This window comes from Schistocerca americana, chromosome 6 (genome assembly GCF_021461395.2).
Source record: "Schistocerca americana isolate TAMUIC-IGC-003095 chromosome 6, iqSchAmer2.1, whole genome shotgun sequence".
In the NCBI taxonomy this organism is placed as follows: Eukaryota; Metazoa; Arthropoda; class Insecta; order Orthoptera; family Acrididae; genus Schistocerca; species Schistocerca americana.
In genome coordinates this window covers 167,452,450-167,471,011 of record NC_060124.1, presented here as the reverse complement: position 1 = coordinate 167,471,011, position 18,562 = coordinate 167,452,450, and the positions used below count along the sequence as shown (strand labels likewise).

The following is an 18,562-nucleotide window of genomic DNA, read 5'->3' as shown; positions in this document are numbered from 1 at the left end:
TGACGGACTTTATCCCCCACACTTGTCAAATGAACGAGTTTCATTACTCTAACGAGCCCGACGACTGTCTAAAATTAAGCTGCTCATTTATTTCCCTGCCACTGTGCTTGGGCGGTGGGTCCGCTCGAGCAGGTTTTCAGTGACCGCGATTGGGCATCACCGGTTTGCGAGGTTGTCAGGAAATGCCCACCGCAGGGCCACGGGCGACCCGGTTTCTCCGCCCGCCGTTTCCTGTTGCTCAGGACACACTGGTAGTGGTAATGCCTCGGCATTTGGCCAAGTCACCTTGTTATCATTCGTGTAGGATGTTTTTTCTCTATTAGCTGCCTTCTCAAAAGAAGGAACTACACTTTAGGCGTACTGTCACTTTTCTGGCAAGTTGGCGTGCACAGTCGTGGTAGACCTGCGACGTGTACAGACCGCACAGCAATAGAAGGCGGATGTTGCGGCTGTTCAACGACATCTCTGCAGAGGTCATCCCGAACGTTTGAAGTGTGCAACCCTCATAGGGCAATGACTGCTGCGATGACAGAACCAGCTGTAAATGCGTCTGAGCCTAACGTCTTGTGTTGAAGCGTGACCAAACTCCATTGTACTGTTCGCGAATTATGCCGGTGTACAAGCAAAGATGCCGCGATGTTAGAGAACGCAGGAAGATTTGCAGAAGATGACGCCTGGTGCAGGGAGTGGCACTGTACCCTCCGCTTAAGTAGATACAAGATATTGCATATAAATTGGCTGAAAGACGGCTATTGTATGACTCCACGACTGCAGGTCAATCTCTGGAAGCAGTCACACCCATTAAATATTAGAGAGCGTGCATAAGAAGCGATTTAAAATAAAACGACCACATAAAAGTAATCGTAAGAAAGATAGATCCCAGGCTGAGATTCGCTGGAAGAGTCCTCAAGAAGTTTAGTCCACTGACGAAACAGGTAATTTACAAACCCTCATTCGACTATAACTTGAGTACTGCTCGTCGGTCTGCGACCGTTACCAAATACGACTGACAGAGAAAATAGAAACTGATAAGGAAAACCATATGGAGAGCAACGCGTTTTGTCATAGGTTCGATTAGTAAGCGCGGAAGCGTCACGGACGGTTAAGCCAACTCCAATGGCACAATTTACAAGAGTGATGTTACTGCATCATGGTGTAGTCTACCGTTAAAAGTTCGTGAACGTACGTTCCCATAACAGTCAAGCAGTATGTTGCTTCCTCCTTCGTATATCTGGCAAAAAATGCGAAAATGGTAAAGTTTGATTCAAGATCATACGGAGGATTATCAACACTCGTTCTGGGACAGAAGAAGCGAACATGACTACGATATAAAAAATACCCCCACCACACGACGTAAGATGGCTTGCGGAGTACAGATGAAGATGCAGAGCATGATTGAGTCAACAGTAGTGTATCAGTGAAAATGAGTGTGACGCTATAACACGCCACGGTTTCAGTTTCGTCAACTACGATAACCTTGTAGAACTGTTGCAGACATTAAAAGTAAGTGCGAAGTAACACTATTTGTTATCATGAATTTACTCTGGTAAGAGATCTCCGTGAATGAGCAGAACTAATTGGTGATAGTGTAATAAGGTTCAGAGTCAACCGGAAAGTTCAATGGTCATCTCACACCCGCTCATTAAGTCTCTAAACGCGTTTCTGGCCTCATACAGTTGCACAGCAATACGATTCACAGTATCGGAGGCAAGGGCCGAGAAGGTGATACGCGTGAACAGATTTGGAACTATTTCGGTTAAAGTACTTCTTCATTTTTTTATTTTTTTATTATTTTTTTATTCTATGAAGACGACAATAATATCACAGTGGTTAAATATAGCGCTTAGAATTGCATTTGTCATTTGCCTTGTGTATAGAACTAGCAATTCCTCCTTTTCCTCGAAACACAACATTTAACAGTGCTGTCCTTATCGCCAGACTCATGACCTGTACATATGCGTGCGGTGCGATTATCATACGCCAGAGATGCACGGCGAACCGTAACAGGTCTTAGGAAGGCAACAGCAAGCTACAAGGAGGAGGACGTTGTCCAGTTTGACAATACGGGATTCCCCATTAGAGCCAATGCTCAATAGAGCGAGGTGATTCGGTCTTTGGATCACTAGACTCGCATTCGGGAAGACGTCGGCTAAAGTTCCAGTCCACCCTTCCAAATTTATATCTTTCACCATTTCCCTAAATTGCTTGAGGAGGATATCGGATGCCTAATTCGATAAGCGAGGGCTGACTGCCTCTCCTAATCGAACTTGTATTCGTCTCTAATGATCTTATTGTCGACTGGATGTTAGACCATAAGCTTCCTTTCTTCATTCCAGCTGTTAGTGATTGAGTCATGAACAGTTTATCAATATGATTGCCTTCTTCCCTGTCATCGCTAAACTACTTTATTCATTGTACCATGTATTTCCACACGTTATATCAGTCATATACTTTTGTGCTCCTTCCACAGGAAGTAAAATAATGCTAATTGTCAAAGTCCTTGTTTAGGGTCCCATTTTTCATTCGGCATGGAACAGCATCATTTGCTTCCTTTCACAATACAACGGCGCGTTAGTGCAATCATTACAGCCATTTTGTTTAGTCAGACGGTATATTTTCGTGAGATATTCGTTCCGTTCTAAGTGCGAATGAATGTAAATCACAAAAATAAAACTACTCGGGTTAAAAATCACTTACTAATCAGAAGTACCACAAAAAATTTGGAAACTTAAACGAAATAATCTAAGCAAATTTGACATAGCTTTTTGTCGCATTGTGCTGTAAGCCTGACATGTTCTTGTTAAAAAGAAATTCATTTCCTCTCCCGTAGAAAAAATCTACTTTCCTCTCCCGTGAAGCCGGCCGCGGTGGGGGAGCGGTTCTAGGCGCTTCAATCCGGAACCGCGCGACAGCTTCGGTCGCAGGTTCGAATCCTGCCTCGGGAATGGATGTGTGCGATATCTTTACGTTAGTTAGGTTTAAGTAGTTCTAAGTTCTAGGGGACTGATGACCTCAGATTTTAAGTCCCATAGTGCTCAGAGCCATTTAACCATCTCCCGTGAAATAACAAGAATCGATTGATTCTGTTTGTTTACCAGCAATTGGAGTACTTAGTTTGGGCGACAAAGTGAGGCCACAGTGCTAGGACATTACCACGAATCTTAGGTATGTTCGAATAGAGTACGTTTTGTCACCTTTCCTGAAGTTCTGAAATGAAGAATAGAGTCATTCGAATATGTATAAATAAGAGGCAGTGCCAGCCTCTGGGATGTCTTTGGGTATATTTGAGGAAGCTTCTGTTGCGGTGATAACGAATTATTAGATTAGGTGTTCCGATCACATTACAAAACTTGCTCTTACGTTAGCTCAACAGCACACCAGAGATTGCAACGAAGCTTACGAAGGCGATTTTATAAATACATTTTTAAATTAAAATAAGCGTGAACGAAGCTTCTGAAATGCTTCATGTGATCAATTATGAGTTCATTTCATTATAGCGTGAAAATTTATGTGGGTAAGCAGAGACACATAATATACGGTAATAATGTGGTCGTTCATTACTGAACAGGCTTACGTCCTACAATGAAGCACAGTGAACGAACAGTGCTACTTAATAATGCTATTCATGAGATAACTGGTTGTAGTACTGGATTGATTATATTTCGTTCCTTCTATTTTATTGTATTCTTATGTTTTCTCTTTCTCAATTTTAGCTCGCCTGCTAAAATATATAGGGTTATTGCTGGAGTTAATAAGGCGAACGAGCGTGATGAAGCAGATGGCGGTTCCGTGAGGCAACTAGCAGCAATTAAGTTCACTCCTCTTGCAACAGCAGCAAATGTCGTGCAAGGCTCTTTATATTATGCTTACCTACCCATGCACATCTCAATTACTTTACTTCGCTTTTCCTCTTCCGGCACATTCCAGAACAGCAAATGCAGTAGAGCTTAGTTATCTTCGATTCGTAACGTTTCGGCGTGTCTTCGAAACCTCATCTTCAGGCTGCGGTTTTCCTTTGCAGACGCACGGGCAGCAGCCGGATCGTCAGCAGCAGCAACTACAACGAGACGCAAGATGGCGTCCGCGTTCAGCGCCGTGTCGCTGGCGACGCTGATCCTGCACTTCCTGGCAGCGACCAGTGCGTCCCCCACCGCCCAAGAGTCAAAGCCCGCTAAGGAGTCACCAAAGTCGCCGTCGGTGAGTAAGGCTTCCGCCTATGCTATGCTTCGCCAAGTCTTGCTATCGGTGATAAAACTTGCTTCCTCATAAGCGTTCGCTTGGATCAACCAAAGACAGTGCACCCTACATCAGATCAGCCTACCGTTCATGCAGTTTTCCTTCCTAATGTACGAGCCAAACAGTTCCACGACCAGGCCCACTTTCTCTTAAGGCATTAGTCACTCTTCTCCAAGTCCTTCTTTCTCTTACCCACACCGTCAATTTTACAACTCAGACCCTCGTCATTTCCCCTGCATTTTTTGTCCATTTTCCACTTCCAGCACGTAAAATACACAGTTTTCCTACCTGCTGTTAACCAACCGATCACTGTTCTATAAATATGGCCTGGCTTCCGTTGTACCATAGTAGGCACCAAAGCTCATGCTAACAAAACACTCATGACTAAAACACATGCCTAAAAATTACAGCCCAACTCTTGCTCCTCTGAGCCCTCATACTGGGATCCCCATTGAGCCGCATAACCCCTAGCCTCCCAGTTCGACTTCATTTCATACAATGTTACATTTATCAACATCGCTGTTTTCACCATCATACAAGAACAACAACTATTACAATAACATTATACGATCATCAGTTCAGCGTTTGAAAGTTGTCATTTCCGCTTACGGCTGTTTACATTTCGTGTTATGCTACTGAAATTTGAGCTTTCAAACATACTCAATTACTGCCATTGCACGATTTGAATCAAATCATAGGTGCAATCGAATAAATACACTGAAGAGCCAAAAAAACTGATACATCTGCCGAATATCATGCAGCGCCCCAACGAGCACGCAAAAGTTCCGCTACACGACATGTCACGGCCTAGACTGATGTCTGAAGTAATTCTGGAGGAAAAAGACACCATGAATCCAGCAGGGCTGTCCATAAATCCCTAAGAGTACGAGGGGGTGGAGATCTCTTCTGAACAGCACATTGCAAGGCATCCCAGATATACTCAATAATATTCGTGTCTAGGGAGTTTGGTGGCCAGAGGAAGTGTTTAAACTCAGAAGAGTGTTTCTGGAACCAATCTGTAGCAATTCTGGACGTGTGGGCTGTCGCATTGTCCTGTTGGAAATGCCCACGTCCGTCGGAATACACAATGGGCATGAATGGATGTAGCTGGTCAGACAAAATACTTACGTACGTGTCACCTGTTAGAGTCGTACCTAGACGTATCAGGGGTCCCATATCATTCCAACTGCACACGCCCCTCACCATTACAGAGCCTCCACCAGCTTGTACAGTCCCCTGATGACATGCAGGGCCGATGAATCCATGAGGTTGTGCCCATACCCGTACACGTTTATCTGCTCGATACAATTCGAAACGAGACTCGTCCAACCAGAACATGTTTCCAGTCATCAAAAGTCCAACGTCGGTGTTGACGGGCGCAGGCGAGGCATAAACCTTTGTGTCGTGCAGTCATGAAGGGTACAAGAGTGGGCCTTCGGCTCCGAAAGGCCATATCGATGATGTTTCGTTGAATAGTTCGCACGCTGACACTTGTTGATGGTCCAACACTGAAATCTGCAACAATTTGCAGAAGGGTTGCACTTCTGTCGCGTTCAACGATTCTCTTCAATTGTCGTTGATCCCGTTCTTGCAGGGTCTTTTTCTGAACGCAGCGATGCCGGATATTTCATGTTTTACCGGATTCCTGAAATTCACGGCACACTCGTGAAATGGTCGTACGGGAAAATCCCGACTGCATCGCTACCTCGGTGATGCTGTGTCAACGCTCGTGCACCGGCTATAAAACCACGTTAAAACTCACTTAAACCTTGATAACCCGCCATTGTAGCAGCAGTAACCGATCTAACAACTGCACCAGACACTTGTTGCCTTATATAGTCGTTTTCGACCGCAGCGCCGTATTCTACCTCTTTACATACCTCTGTATTTGAATACGCATCCCTGTACCAGTTTCTTTAGCGCTCAGTGTAGTTCCACAACCAGGCCTACTCTCTCTTAAAGCGTCAGGCACACTTGTTCAACTCCTTGTTTTTCTTACCCACACCGTCAACTTCGCATGTCAGACCCTCTCACTCGTTTCCTCTGAGTTTCTTGCCCATTTCCAACTTCCAGTACGTAAAAGACGCAGCTTTCCTACCTGCTGCTAACCAACAGCAACTTCTCCTTTCTTTTCTTTTTCACTGTCCCATAAATATGGCCTGGCTTCCATTGTACCACAGCAGGCACCAAATCCCACATTAACAAAAGACTTTTGACCAAAACACCTACCTCGAAATTAAAGTGCCCTCTAGCTCTTCTGTGTCCTCACACTCGGAATCCCCAATCAGCCGGATAACCCCTATCCTTCCACTTTGACTTCTTCATTTCATACACTGCTACATTTATCAATATCGCTGTTTTCGCCATCATCAACAATTGTCGCAATAACATTATATGATCATCAGCTCAGTTGTCATTTCCGCTTATGGCTGTTTACATTTCGTGTTATGCTACGGAAATTTCACCATACTGCCACAATTAGTGCCATTGCACAATATGAATCAAGTCATAGGTGCAATCTAACACATGAATTGTCCTCGTAAATGGCTTAATGTCGAAATTTACGATAGCATGTCATACAATGTAGAAAACCATAAGTGGAAATGAGGTCTTTCAAACAATTTAACCTGTTAACCTACCGATTACTCGAGAAAACATCATTTTTTAAAGAATGTTTCAATATCACATGTTATTAAATCAAAAATGTAATGTTATTTTTTCTGCCGGCCGCGGTGGTCTAGCGGTTCTAGGCGCTCGGTCTGGAACCGCGCGACTGCTACGGTCGTAGGTTCGAGTCCTGCCTCGGGCATGGATGTGTGTGATGTCCTTAGGTTAGTTAGGTTTAAGTAGTTCTAAGTTCTAGGGGACTGATGACCACAGATGTTAAGTCCCATAGTGCTCAGAGCCATTTTGTTATTTTTTCTTCATTTATAACGTGGACGAAGATTGGAAATTTCTGCTGGTGACACTCTCGCCCGCGAGAAGGATGTGAATAAAATAACAAAAGTATAAATAAAGCTCAGAGCCGAGTGAACTTTACAATTTCAGATTCATCATTCACATTATCCTGACTTACAACACGGTGTTAGACTGCGAAGGTGGAGATCTGGGTATAAATCACCCTCGCACCTCATTTTTTTTTTCACAAAATTTCGAACTGCCCGTCTGGTCATTGACGGATCTGTTCTCTGTGTTCAAAGTTGTGTGCGTGCGTGCGTGCGTGTGTGTGTGTGTGTGTGTGTGTGTGTGTGTGTGTGTGTGTGTCGTGGCGTAATGTCCGTTTGCAACAGCAACGTGTAACGAAGAGACCTCCAGACGTACGTACCTCCAATTAGTTCTAAGCAGGTACCACACGTTATGATTCTTACAAAAAAAAAAATGGTTCAAATGGCTCTGAGCACTATGCGACTTAACTTCTGAGGTCATCGTCGCCTAGAACTTAGAACTAATTAAACCTAACTAACTAACCTAAGGACATCACACACATCCATGCCCGAGGCAGGATTCGAACCTGCGACCGTAGCGGTCGCTCGGTTCCAGACTGTAGCGCCTAGAACCGCACGGCCACTCCGGCCGGCGATTCTTACACTTGTGGAAGTTTTGACTCTTGAATTCCTTCATTGTCACATAGTCCACACCAGTTCATTGGTTGTTTTCATTTCTGTGGTTCAAATGGTTCAAATGGCTCTGAGCACTATGGGACTTAACTTCTAAGGTCATCAGTCCCCTAGAACTTAGAAATACTTAAACCTAACTAACCTAAGGACATCACACACATCCATGGCCGAGGCAGGATTCGAACCTGCGGTCGCGCGGTTCCAGACTGTAGCGCCATTAACCGCTTGGCCACCTCGGCCGGCTCATTTCTGTGAGAGGCCTATACGGCATCTCACCTGCTCTGACTTTCAGTATATTTAGTTGTGACGGTGATATATTCTTACCACATGGTCCATATTCTGTGACGAACAGTAAGAGAGGGCGAGATGCCTCACGGACCTCTCACAGAAATGATAACAAGAAATAAATGGGTGTGAACTGTGTTACAACGAAAGAATTCAAGAGTCAAAACTTCCAAAACGGAACGCAAGAGGCATACATCTGGTACCTGTGTAGAAAAAAAAGGAGGTACGCACGTCTGGAGGTCACTTCGTTATATGTTGCTGTTGAAAACGGACATCACGCCACAACACATAAACAGATCTGAATACAGCGAACAGATATGTCAATGACGGGACGGACAGTTCGTAATTTCGTGAAAAAAAATACATATAGGGCACGAGGGAGATTTGAACATAGATCTCCCGCTTCGCAGTTTAACACCGAGACCACACAAGCACGACACTACGCTCTATGACGTAGTTGGATATTGCAGATATTAAGGATGGACCGTTCACTGTTTCTATTTTGCTTCCTTTTTCCACAGTTCAGTACACCTTCTTCCTGTTTTCATGCTTGATCTGTGTTCAGCTTTTGGCGGGCTATCCAATGGGCCATTTTACCACTAAATATGAGGGGGGTGCGATGGGGAGTTTCCGTTGTCAGAAAAATCAGAGGAGATACCGGAAATCGAACCAAGATCCTTCCGCAACGAAGGCAGCGACGTTAACCTTTCGAGTACGGTAGCGGTAAGAAAAGTAACATAAAACTGTAAGTCATTACAACTCTCACAATGACGCTTGTAAACACAAAAAGTTTCACACGGGTTCCAGCCTTGCCGGAAACATCTGACACGTAAGTCAGCCCGGAATCCAGCCTGTCACCACGCGTGAGCTGTGACCTAGAGGCCCGGATTCTTACGTCGCTCCGTGCAGTTGACAACTCGGTTAGATAACAGGAAGCCGGCAGCCTCCAGAACATAACACTCGGTGTTGACGTGCCCGCGTGTAACACTAGCGCCGTTTCGTCGACAAATTACACGTTACGTAAGGCGGGCGAGCCGGCCGACCGCGAGAAATCTCTAGCCCCCGACTTGTCTTCGGCCCAAGGGTGGGCTGGTGCGGGCCATCGTAAAAGGAACAGACACGTGTCGCTTCGCGAAGAGGTGCGAACTACACCTTGGGAACGGCCGCCATTTCCCGTACAAAAAAGGCCGTAAAGCACTTCCGGGACCTCTTCCGCAGTGCAGACTGGCAGCCCCTGGCGCCATTGGGTCAGTTCTGCCGCCGAGGGAACGTGTGGTGTGTACAGGGTGCGGCGCTTAAATTCGGATAAATGAAACTTTCTAAACAGCAAATTTATTAAAACATAATATAAATGAAAATGAATATCCTTTTACGTATAAGTAGTGGTATCTTACAAGAGTAACATTACTCGGTGTAACCCCCTTCAGACGCAATGATCGCCTCCAATCTTGTTCCGAAGCGATCGCACGCACTCTTTAAAACAGTGTTGTCCATATTTGCGAATGCTGCTTCGATAGTAGTGCGTATAGAAGCGACATTAGGGTGCCTCGTCTTAATTGGTAACTCTTTCGACTATGCTGCAAACGTAGTAGTCGAATGGGCTCAAATCCGAGCTATTCGGGGGCCAGAACTCCTTTGACCACAGAACATGTCAATGTTATCCGAAAGCCAGTTCTGGACTAAATGGCTCGTACAAGATCCTCCTCTGTCATCCGACGCATTGTGCGCTCGCTAACATTCAATACTGACGCCAATTTCCTCAGCGATAGCCCCTGGTTCTCCGAAATCAGTGCCTGAGCCTTTTCTATGATTGCCACAGTTCGTGACACGCGTTTCCTCGAATAAGATTTTCTCTTTGGGTTAGTGGAATCTTCCCCAGACATCTCCGAAGCATTACACTTGGCTACAATATCGAAAACAGTTCATCTCGGGCACCCGAAGAATCGAACTGTTTCAGTGGACGAGCGCACAGCGCGAAATCTTTCGATAATCGCGGCTCCTCGGCTGTACTCCGCACCTGTTCGTAATATCTCGGTCATTTTGAGGTTCTGGCTGTTTATTAGAAGCCTATGGCTTTCAAGAACGCCAATCGCTACCTTCGGCGGAACTACGATATGGCGGAAAATTCCATTTGAAATTTGTCCAGATTTAAGCACCGCCCCTTGTAAGCGCGAAATAGCTGTCTCGAGTCCCTGCAGTCTTAGGCAAGACTTGCACCGAAGGTTTATTCTTATGTAAGGTTTTCATTCCAAATAATAGCAAACGACGATGCACTTATGCCCTAAAGACTTGAAACTAAGGAAAGAGAAAGACATAAATGTAACAGGGCACCGTCTCGCAAAAAATCACTTGCTCTAAAATCCAACATGAGTCTAAACTAAGACTTACGAAGCAATGAACGAACACTAACAATTAACATTAACAAAAAGAGACTAGTTACAAGACAAGGAACATTATAAACAATCGACCCCCAAAGTTAGTGTTAATTACCGGTATAGAAAAACTAGCATAAAAGAGACATAAATCAGTAAAGCAGAGAGAGAAAAATCTTACCTCTGTTCTACATCTATACTCCGCGAGCCACCTTACGGTGTGTGGCGGAGGGTACTTATTGTACCACTATCTGATCCCCCCTTCCCTGTTCCATTCACGAATTGTGCGTGGGAAGAACGACTGCTTGTAAGTCTCCGTATTTGCTCTAATTTCTCGGATCTTTTCGTTGTGATCATTACGCGAGATATATGTGGGCGGTAGTAATATGTTGCCCATCTCTTCCCGGAATGTGCTCTCTCGTAATTTCGATAATAAACCTCTCCGTATTGCGTAACGCCTTTCTTGAAGTGTCCGCCACTGGAGCTTGTTCAGTATCTCCGTAACGCTCTCGCGCTGACTAAATGTCCCCATGACGAATCGCGCTGCTTTTCGCTGGATCATGTCTATCTCTTCTATTAATCCAACCTGGTAAGGGTCCCATACTGATGAGCAATACTCAAGAATCGGACGAACAAGCGTTTTGTAAGCTACTTCTTTCGTCGATGAGTCACATTTTCTTAGAATTCTTCCTTTGAATCTCAACCTGGCGCCTGCTTTTCCCACTATTTGTTTTATGTGATCATTCCACTTCAGATCGCTCCGGATAGTAACTCCTAAGTATTTTACGGTCGTTACCGCTTCCAATGATTTACCACCTATGGCATAATCGTACTGGAATGGATTTCTGCCCCTATGTATGCGCATTATATTACATTTATCTACGTTTAGGGAAAGCTGCCAGCTGTCGCACCATGCATTAATCCTCTGCAATGTAATTCTTTAATAAATGCAGCTGAAATCTTGAACGTATTTCTGTAAACGACTTCTAGTACGTTCCACCCGTTGTCGTCAGTCTGGTATGATCTAGTGCTTCATCTCTGGTGAAAGGTAAGCTGAAAAAAAGATACCTAATGGGACTAGAATTTGGCATTTACTCTGTGAAAGTACCAGACGACCTGGTGTTCTGAAGTTTTTCGTCTTGAGGCCAGCCGGCCGCGGTGGTCTCGCGGTTCTAGGTGCGCAGTCCGGAACCGTGCGCCTGCTACGGTCGCAGGTTCGAATCCTGCCTCGGGCATGGATGTGTGTGATGTCCTTAGGTTAGTTAGGTTTAAGTAGTTCTAAGTTCTAGGGGACTGATGACCACAGCTGTTAAGTCCCATAGTGCTCAGAGCCATTTCCTTGAGGCCACAGATGTCAACCTATCATTCTGGATAGAGAGTGATAAACAGTGTCGTGACCTCGGTCGCGCCTTATGTGAAGTGGTAGGAATGTTGATGATGATGTTTGGTATGTGGGACGCTCAACTGCGCTGTTAACAGCGCCCGTACAAATTCCCAACCTTTGCTCAGTTCAAACTCGCCACTTTCATGAACGATGATGAAATGATGAGGACAACACAAACACCTTGTCATGTCAAGGCAGGTGAAAAATCCCTGACCCCGCCGGGAATCGAACCCGGGACCCCGTGCTCGGGAAGCGAGAACGCGACCGCGAGACCACGAGCTGCGGACGAAGTGGCAGGAATGTTTTTGATGAAATTTATTAGGGACGATGCTACATATCACTTTAGCTGTTTGCTGAAAATTATTCAGCGGTGGCCTCATTTTCAGCGGCAAAGAGACAATGAAATATATTAATTAAAGTACACTGTCTGACGCTAATAACATTTTATCTTCAGGCAGAGACTTGCAAAATACTCTGTATCTAGAGAAATAGTGTGCGAAATGACGCAGTTCGTAGGACGCTAAAGTCGTGTCCCAAGAACACAGGACGAAATATTCGCCGGCCACCGAGAAGTGAAGCAGACTTCCCCGCGTTCCAGTCCTTACGGACCATACTGTTCCGACCGGCGGCCGTGTCGTCCTCTGCCAAAGGCTTAATTCGGATGCGATATGGAGGATGCGGGGGCAGCGCAACTTCCTGCCGGCCTTTATGATTTTGCAACATCTTGGAGGCGCTACTTCTCACGTCTATTAGCATCAGGCTGCTAACAGTAACCATTTCCAGTCCTCCCCCACAGCAAATATATCTGGCTGTGCCGGGAATTGAATTGGGATCCTCCACAATTAAGGGACTAAATTAGTTATGTCATGAGTGTTGTCAAATTTTCTACCAATCCTCGGTTTATAAGGTAATGGGAATAGCAATTAGGGGAAAGGTACGATGAAAACGCTCGCCCATGTACTATATTGTCATTTACAGACTGTAAATATAGAGGAGCATATATCGTCTTAGGACATTGTTTCTACCTAAATACTCCTCCTGTTAAATAAGAACAGACCTTATTCAATCAACGAAACTATTGCTGAAGTTACGCTAAGTGAAAACAAAACAAAAAGAAAGAATGCGATTCCTGTAATTTTCACAGCTGGACAGGAGAAGTAAGTGTTTCACACTTTTGTAAAAAGCTGAACTAAGGTTCTTCGATTGAAACATGCCTCCAGAGGTGACTGAATTATGCGTGCACACAGAAAAAGTGTAGCAGAACTCACAGAACCTGATAAGTTTGATTAGTGCTTCCTGGCAAAACAAAAAACACGCAAGACTACAGCATAAGATTGGAGACAGTACGGACATGCAATAACTACCTCGAAATAAATGTGTACCCTTCTATGCAACAGCGTGTCATCATCGCTCAAAATACTCACACCCTAATTTGTTTCCCATTAACCTCAATCATAAGATTTCTCTTCGGTAGCTTTGGCCTTGATCGGAAAGAACGCCTCTGTTTTCGGCACCGGCTTTTATGCCTTTAGTCGCCGTTATAATTCATTACTCCGAGTCACTTGATTGTAGTGTGTGTCACGTGGCATTATATGCTACCTGATCACGAACAATGAATATTCATCTTTCACTTTATTAGTTTTGTCTTAAACTGTCGTTGTGCTATGACTAGAAAATCAGGACACACGATCTGACACGCAGTCATAAATTTTTTTGCGCGTAAGTTGTCTAGAAGAATGTTAGACCATATAAGAATGGATGCGGAGGAACTGCAGGGTTGTACGAAGCGTTTGACGACATCTGCTATAAGAATCAAACGTCAGGTAGTCTCATCATTTGCTACTTTACTTTATTTTCCGAGTCCAAAGTCCATTGTATCTTCGTTTTCCAATTTCCGCCGTCAGTTTCAGTAGTTTTCTGTGGTAAAAGCAGTTCATGCTTATTTACAGTTTCGTTTATATTTGGTCAGTGAAGAAGATGTTCCAGACTCTGGATCTGTCCGCAATAACATGTTTCCCCACAGTGTAAACCTGTCTCACCCGGTGGCCCCTATCACAAACCGTTGTTCTCACCCTTTTGAGCGTTATCCAGTTGGCGTCTGGTAAGTGCTGCCCACCAAAGAATTATTCGTGTGTGACGAATTCTGCATCCTCGAAGACGGTCGAATACGGTCTGCTGCGTTAATACAGGGTGTTGGAAAAAGGACTCAACAACTTTCAAAATTCATAGTACCTACAAAGGGGATTTTAATCTCAGTTTGTGGGGAAATACATCAAGTTTTGTCTCGCGTAGTTCGCTAGTGCCGAATCACACCGTAAGGAGCGCTAGCGGCAGTTGCGTTAAAGATGGCTGCCTTTACTGGTATAAATGTTCCGTAGAAACAGGGTGCTCGGTAAGACATGGGAAATCATCAGGTCGTCCAAGCACATCTGACGACGTCGGTGAGCGAGTGAGACAACGTTTTGTCAACGTTGCGGTGTAAATTCTAGCTCTAAGTTCAGGCAGAGAAGCCGGTACAGGAGGTACAAACACGATATCCTTGTTGAATCCCCATTTAAAAAATCTAGTGGTGTAACGTGTGGAGAACGTGGGGCCAGGCAATTGGCGCATCACGGCCAATCCATTGACCTGGAAAGCGGTCACTGAGAAAATCCCAGGCGTCGGGCAGGCAGTGGAGTGGTGCACCATCTTGCATGAAGTAAACATTTCGTTCTTGGTCATCCTCATCGATTTCGTAGGGCCACCCCTGAGCAAGTTACACCTGCAATGCTACAGCGAGTTTGGGAAGAAATTGACTTCCGGTGGGATGTGTGCAGGACAACCAACGGAAGCCACATACAACATCTTTGGCTTAAGGTAAAAAAAACTCGATGTGTTTCCCTGCAAAATAACACTAAACCCAGCTCTGTATCTTCTTTCAATAAATTTATATGAATTTTTGAAGTTGTAAAGTACTTTTTGAAACACTCTATTCAGTTACATATTATCTGAGATGGAGTGATTATAGAGTGGTTTTTTACATGCATTTCTTCCTTTCATGCTCTTACTGCATGCAGCCTTGGCGACCAGATTTATCTCGAATCCATCATCGATGTCTCGGCTGCAATTTAGTATTTCGCCATAACAAACACTACCAGGCCTCATACCCACTTCTTCAGGGTGCAGCATTTCATCAACACTAGCCGCAATACTATTGCAAACAATCCACCTCGAAGATACATCACAGGTGATACAAAAAAGGAGGAAAGTTCTTGGCATCTGTTGGTTCCTTCCCAGGCTTAGCAGTGCAGCCACATGTGCAGAAGCAGTTATTCATTCCTCCTTTGCCACTAGTCCGAATTTTTCCTTCTTTTGGTGAAGGGGTGGGAAATGTCCAGAGTGGGAGGACAGCTACACTCGTCGAACGAGACGTCTCGTGAAAGTTGGCTGGCAAATATCAGCGCAGCACAACACACAGAGGGCGCGGTGCGGGTAGAGGCGTGTTAATTGGACAGCCAGAGAGCTACACAAGCTGCGCACGCCTCCTTGACAATGCAGGCGCCGGCAGGTGGAGACCAGCTACTTGTCGGCGCGCTCGTGTGAGCCATCACTGTTTGTATAGAAAGCGGCGGGCGGCGCGTCTTGCGAAACTCCGCACAGCAGGCCGCTTGCATAACGATCTGTCGATAGGTCTGCACTCGCTGGAACTTAGCCACTGGCGAGGACCACCCACCAGCTTCGATACTTCCTCTTCTTCTCGTTTTGGCAAACGGAGGACCGCGTTAATTCGTATCACCTTGTTCCTTTGGTGTTTATCTTTGTCTAATATTATCCAACTCTCACACTTTCCAACCTAATTCACTCTTCTGTCCATGACAATTTTTGTCCCAGGTCTAATTCTGTCCTGGAAACCTGTAGCAGGCTGACTTTTTCATTTGAAAGCCGTTATGTTGTAAATCTAAAATGGTTCAAATCGCTCTAAGCACTATGGGACTTAACATCTGAGGTCATCAGTCCCCTAGACTTAGAACTACTTAAACCTAACTAACCTAAGGACATCACACGCATCCATGCCCGAGAAAGGATTCGAACCTGTGACCGTAGCAGCAGCGCGGTTCCGGACTGTGTAAATATCCGTTTACAACATTTCCATTTCCTTCAGATGGTTTTGTACTTCTTGGATCAAGCGTACTTCGGTTCTCTCGTACATAAGAAATTTCCTTTTCTGTTACATCAAGCTCCTTTGTTCCATCCTAAGGAAGTATCCGAAGAACATGCTCCTCTTTCCTGACGGAGTGCGAGATGGTCTTTATCTAGGTATACAGAACTTGCATAAAATGCGTATTTGAACCATCAACTGTTTTTATTTTAAACCCAAATTCTATCGGCTTCGGTCTTGGAGCATCTTCACGGATAAAAGGTTTAAATGGTTTAAGCGGCCATATTGCATTAGTCATTAGTAAAAATGTGTAGTGCGTTTTACGGTAATAATTACATGACACAGGACTGATCTGTATAGAATTTGTATTTTGACTGTAAAAGCAAAAATCCAAATACAAATTGTATACAGAGCAGCACTGTGTCATATAGTTAAATTCATGAAACGCACTACACATTTTAACTAATGACTAATGCAATATGGCGGTTTGAACCACTTTAACCCTTTATAGTGAGTTTATTTGCTAAATTCCTCTTGTTTCTTCGTACTCCCATAGCTTCTTTTTCTGTTAGATTACTTTCTACTCACTGCCTCAGGTACTTAATTCTATCAATCTTCTTAATTTTCCCTCCTTCCAGTGTCATCAGCCTAGGAGCTGTTTTGGTCTTCGCCCATGTTTTCTCGAGAGAAATCCGTAAACCTGCGTAGCAGCTTGTCTCTGGAGCTGGATGGTTTGATTAGATGACTTCTCGAATGATTCCGACAATCACTCATCATCCCACACGAATGCAAGACAATCTAAGTGTCTTCCTTTTTTCTTTCACGACAGTGTTCAACCTACTCCTTTCATTTACTGCCTGCATTCCGTGATCATTTTATCAAGGGCAGAGGGAAAGAGCAAGGCGAAAAATCGGTCTCCCAGTCTGGCCCTAGTTTTGATCTCAAAGGACTCTGAAAGCTTTTCTCTGAATTTGACTTTGTATGTCGTGTTGACTAGTGTCTGTTTAATCAGTTGCACACTGTACAAATCTCTTCAGCCGATTTTCACTTAACACGTTCGTTGCCTCCACCTCGCCAGGCGCGCAGCCATTCCCGGAGGCACGGTGTCAGGCGGGGCGGGGGCACGGTACGTGTTAACTCAGGTGTTTATGACTAAATCAGCTGTGTCATGAATGTAGTCTCGATTTAGAATGCAATGGGAATAGCGCTGAAGTATTCTCGTCCAGTTATCATACTTGTATTGTGATTTGCAGATTGTTACTGTGATTGTAAAAGTGGGAGAACACACGTAGTTTCACGTGCTAGTAGGTACTAGTTTCTACCTGAGATCCGCCTTTGTTGCATGAAAATAGGTCTCAGTAACTCAACAAAACTATTGGTCAATTAATGTTTGCTGGAAACTAAGGAATGCAATCCTCGAAAGTTCCAGAAGTAGATTGGTAACGCGTAAGTTTCAAAAGTTTATAAAGAGGCAAAAATTTAACAGTTTTTCAAATGATCCACGGCGTTAGAAATACCTGAATTGTGCGTATATGCAAAAAAAGCGAGGCAGAATTTTCAGAAGCTAGTTTTATTGGTAAAGGCTAAAAAAAATACAAGAAGACTGGATAAGGTTTAAAGCACTATCCATAGTCAACAGCTACTTTGGGAACTTTGTGCGTCACGTCAGGCAGCTACAGTGGGAACTGAAAAACTTCGTGGGTTATGTCAGGCCCATTTGATTCCACAGCAATAATAAGTATACACAATTTTAAACTTTAAAGTCTGCCAGATGATGACGAAAGAGTCTAAAAAAATAAAACAAAGTAATACAGCAACATTCTGGTGATACGTATGAAATGTACTTCAGAATAACTTTGTACACGTCTAGGCAACAGCATTGTCACAACTTCTAAACGGCTCATAGTATAATTTTTTAATAATCGTGTAATAATGAATTGAAATATGAGCGATGAACAGTTTAGACAAGAAGAGAATAGAACCTTTTTGAATGTGGTACTACAGAAGAATGATGAAGATTGGATGGGTGGATCACATAACTAACTTGGCTAGAAGAAGGGACAGATCGATAGGACACATCCTGAGACATCATGGGATCATCAGTTTAGTATTGGAGGGAAGTTCCAGGGGGGAGGGGGGGGGGGGTAATAATTGTAGATGGAGACCAAGAGATGAATACAGTACACAGATTCCGAAGGATGCTAAGTTACAGCAGTTATGCAGAGACAAAGATGCTCACACAGGATAGAGTAGCATGGAGAGTTGCATCGAACCAGTCTTTGGACTGAAGACCACAACAACAACAATTTTTTTCCTCACTAATCAGATTCTCGTCAGTTGCTTTGGACTTAACCAAAGAGAGGTGCTCTGTGTTCGGACCTTGTTTTAACCTTTAGGTCGTCATTATAAATCACTACTCTGTGTCAACTGGTTATGGTGTATGGCCCGTGACATTAAATGTCACGTGAGCGTAAACAATGAATATTCACTTTTCACTCTGGTATTACTTCTGTTTTCAGTTATCGTTATT

The 18,562-nt window shown here is 44.2% G+C and overlaps 1 protein-coding gene across 1 annotated transcript in view; it reads left to right on the top strand.

Moving 5' to 3' along the window:
- Nucleotides 1–18,562, top strand: part of LOC124619259 (A disintegrin and metalloproteinase with thrombospondin motifs 1) — a 474,635-nt gene that overhangs the window by 99,367 nt on the left and 356,706 nt on the right. Inside the window, exon 2 of the mRNA XM_047145524.1 lies at nt 4,022–4,197. Coding sequence (XP_047001480.1) covers nt 4,075–4,197 — 123 coding nt within the window. The 5' untranslated portion in view covers nt 4,022–4,074. The remainder of the gene's footprint in view (nt 1–4,021; nt 4,198–18,562) is intronic.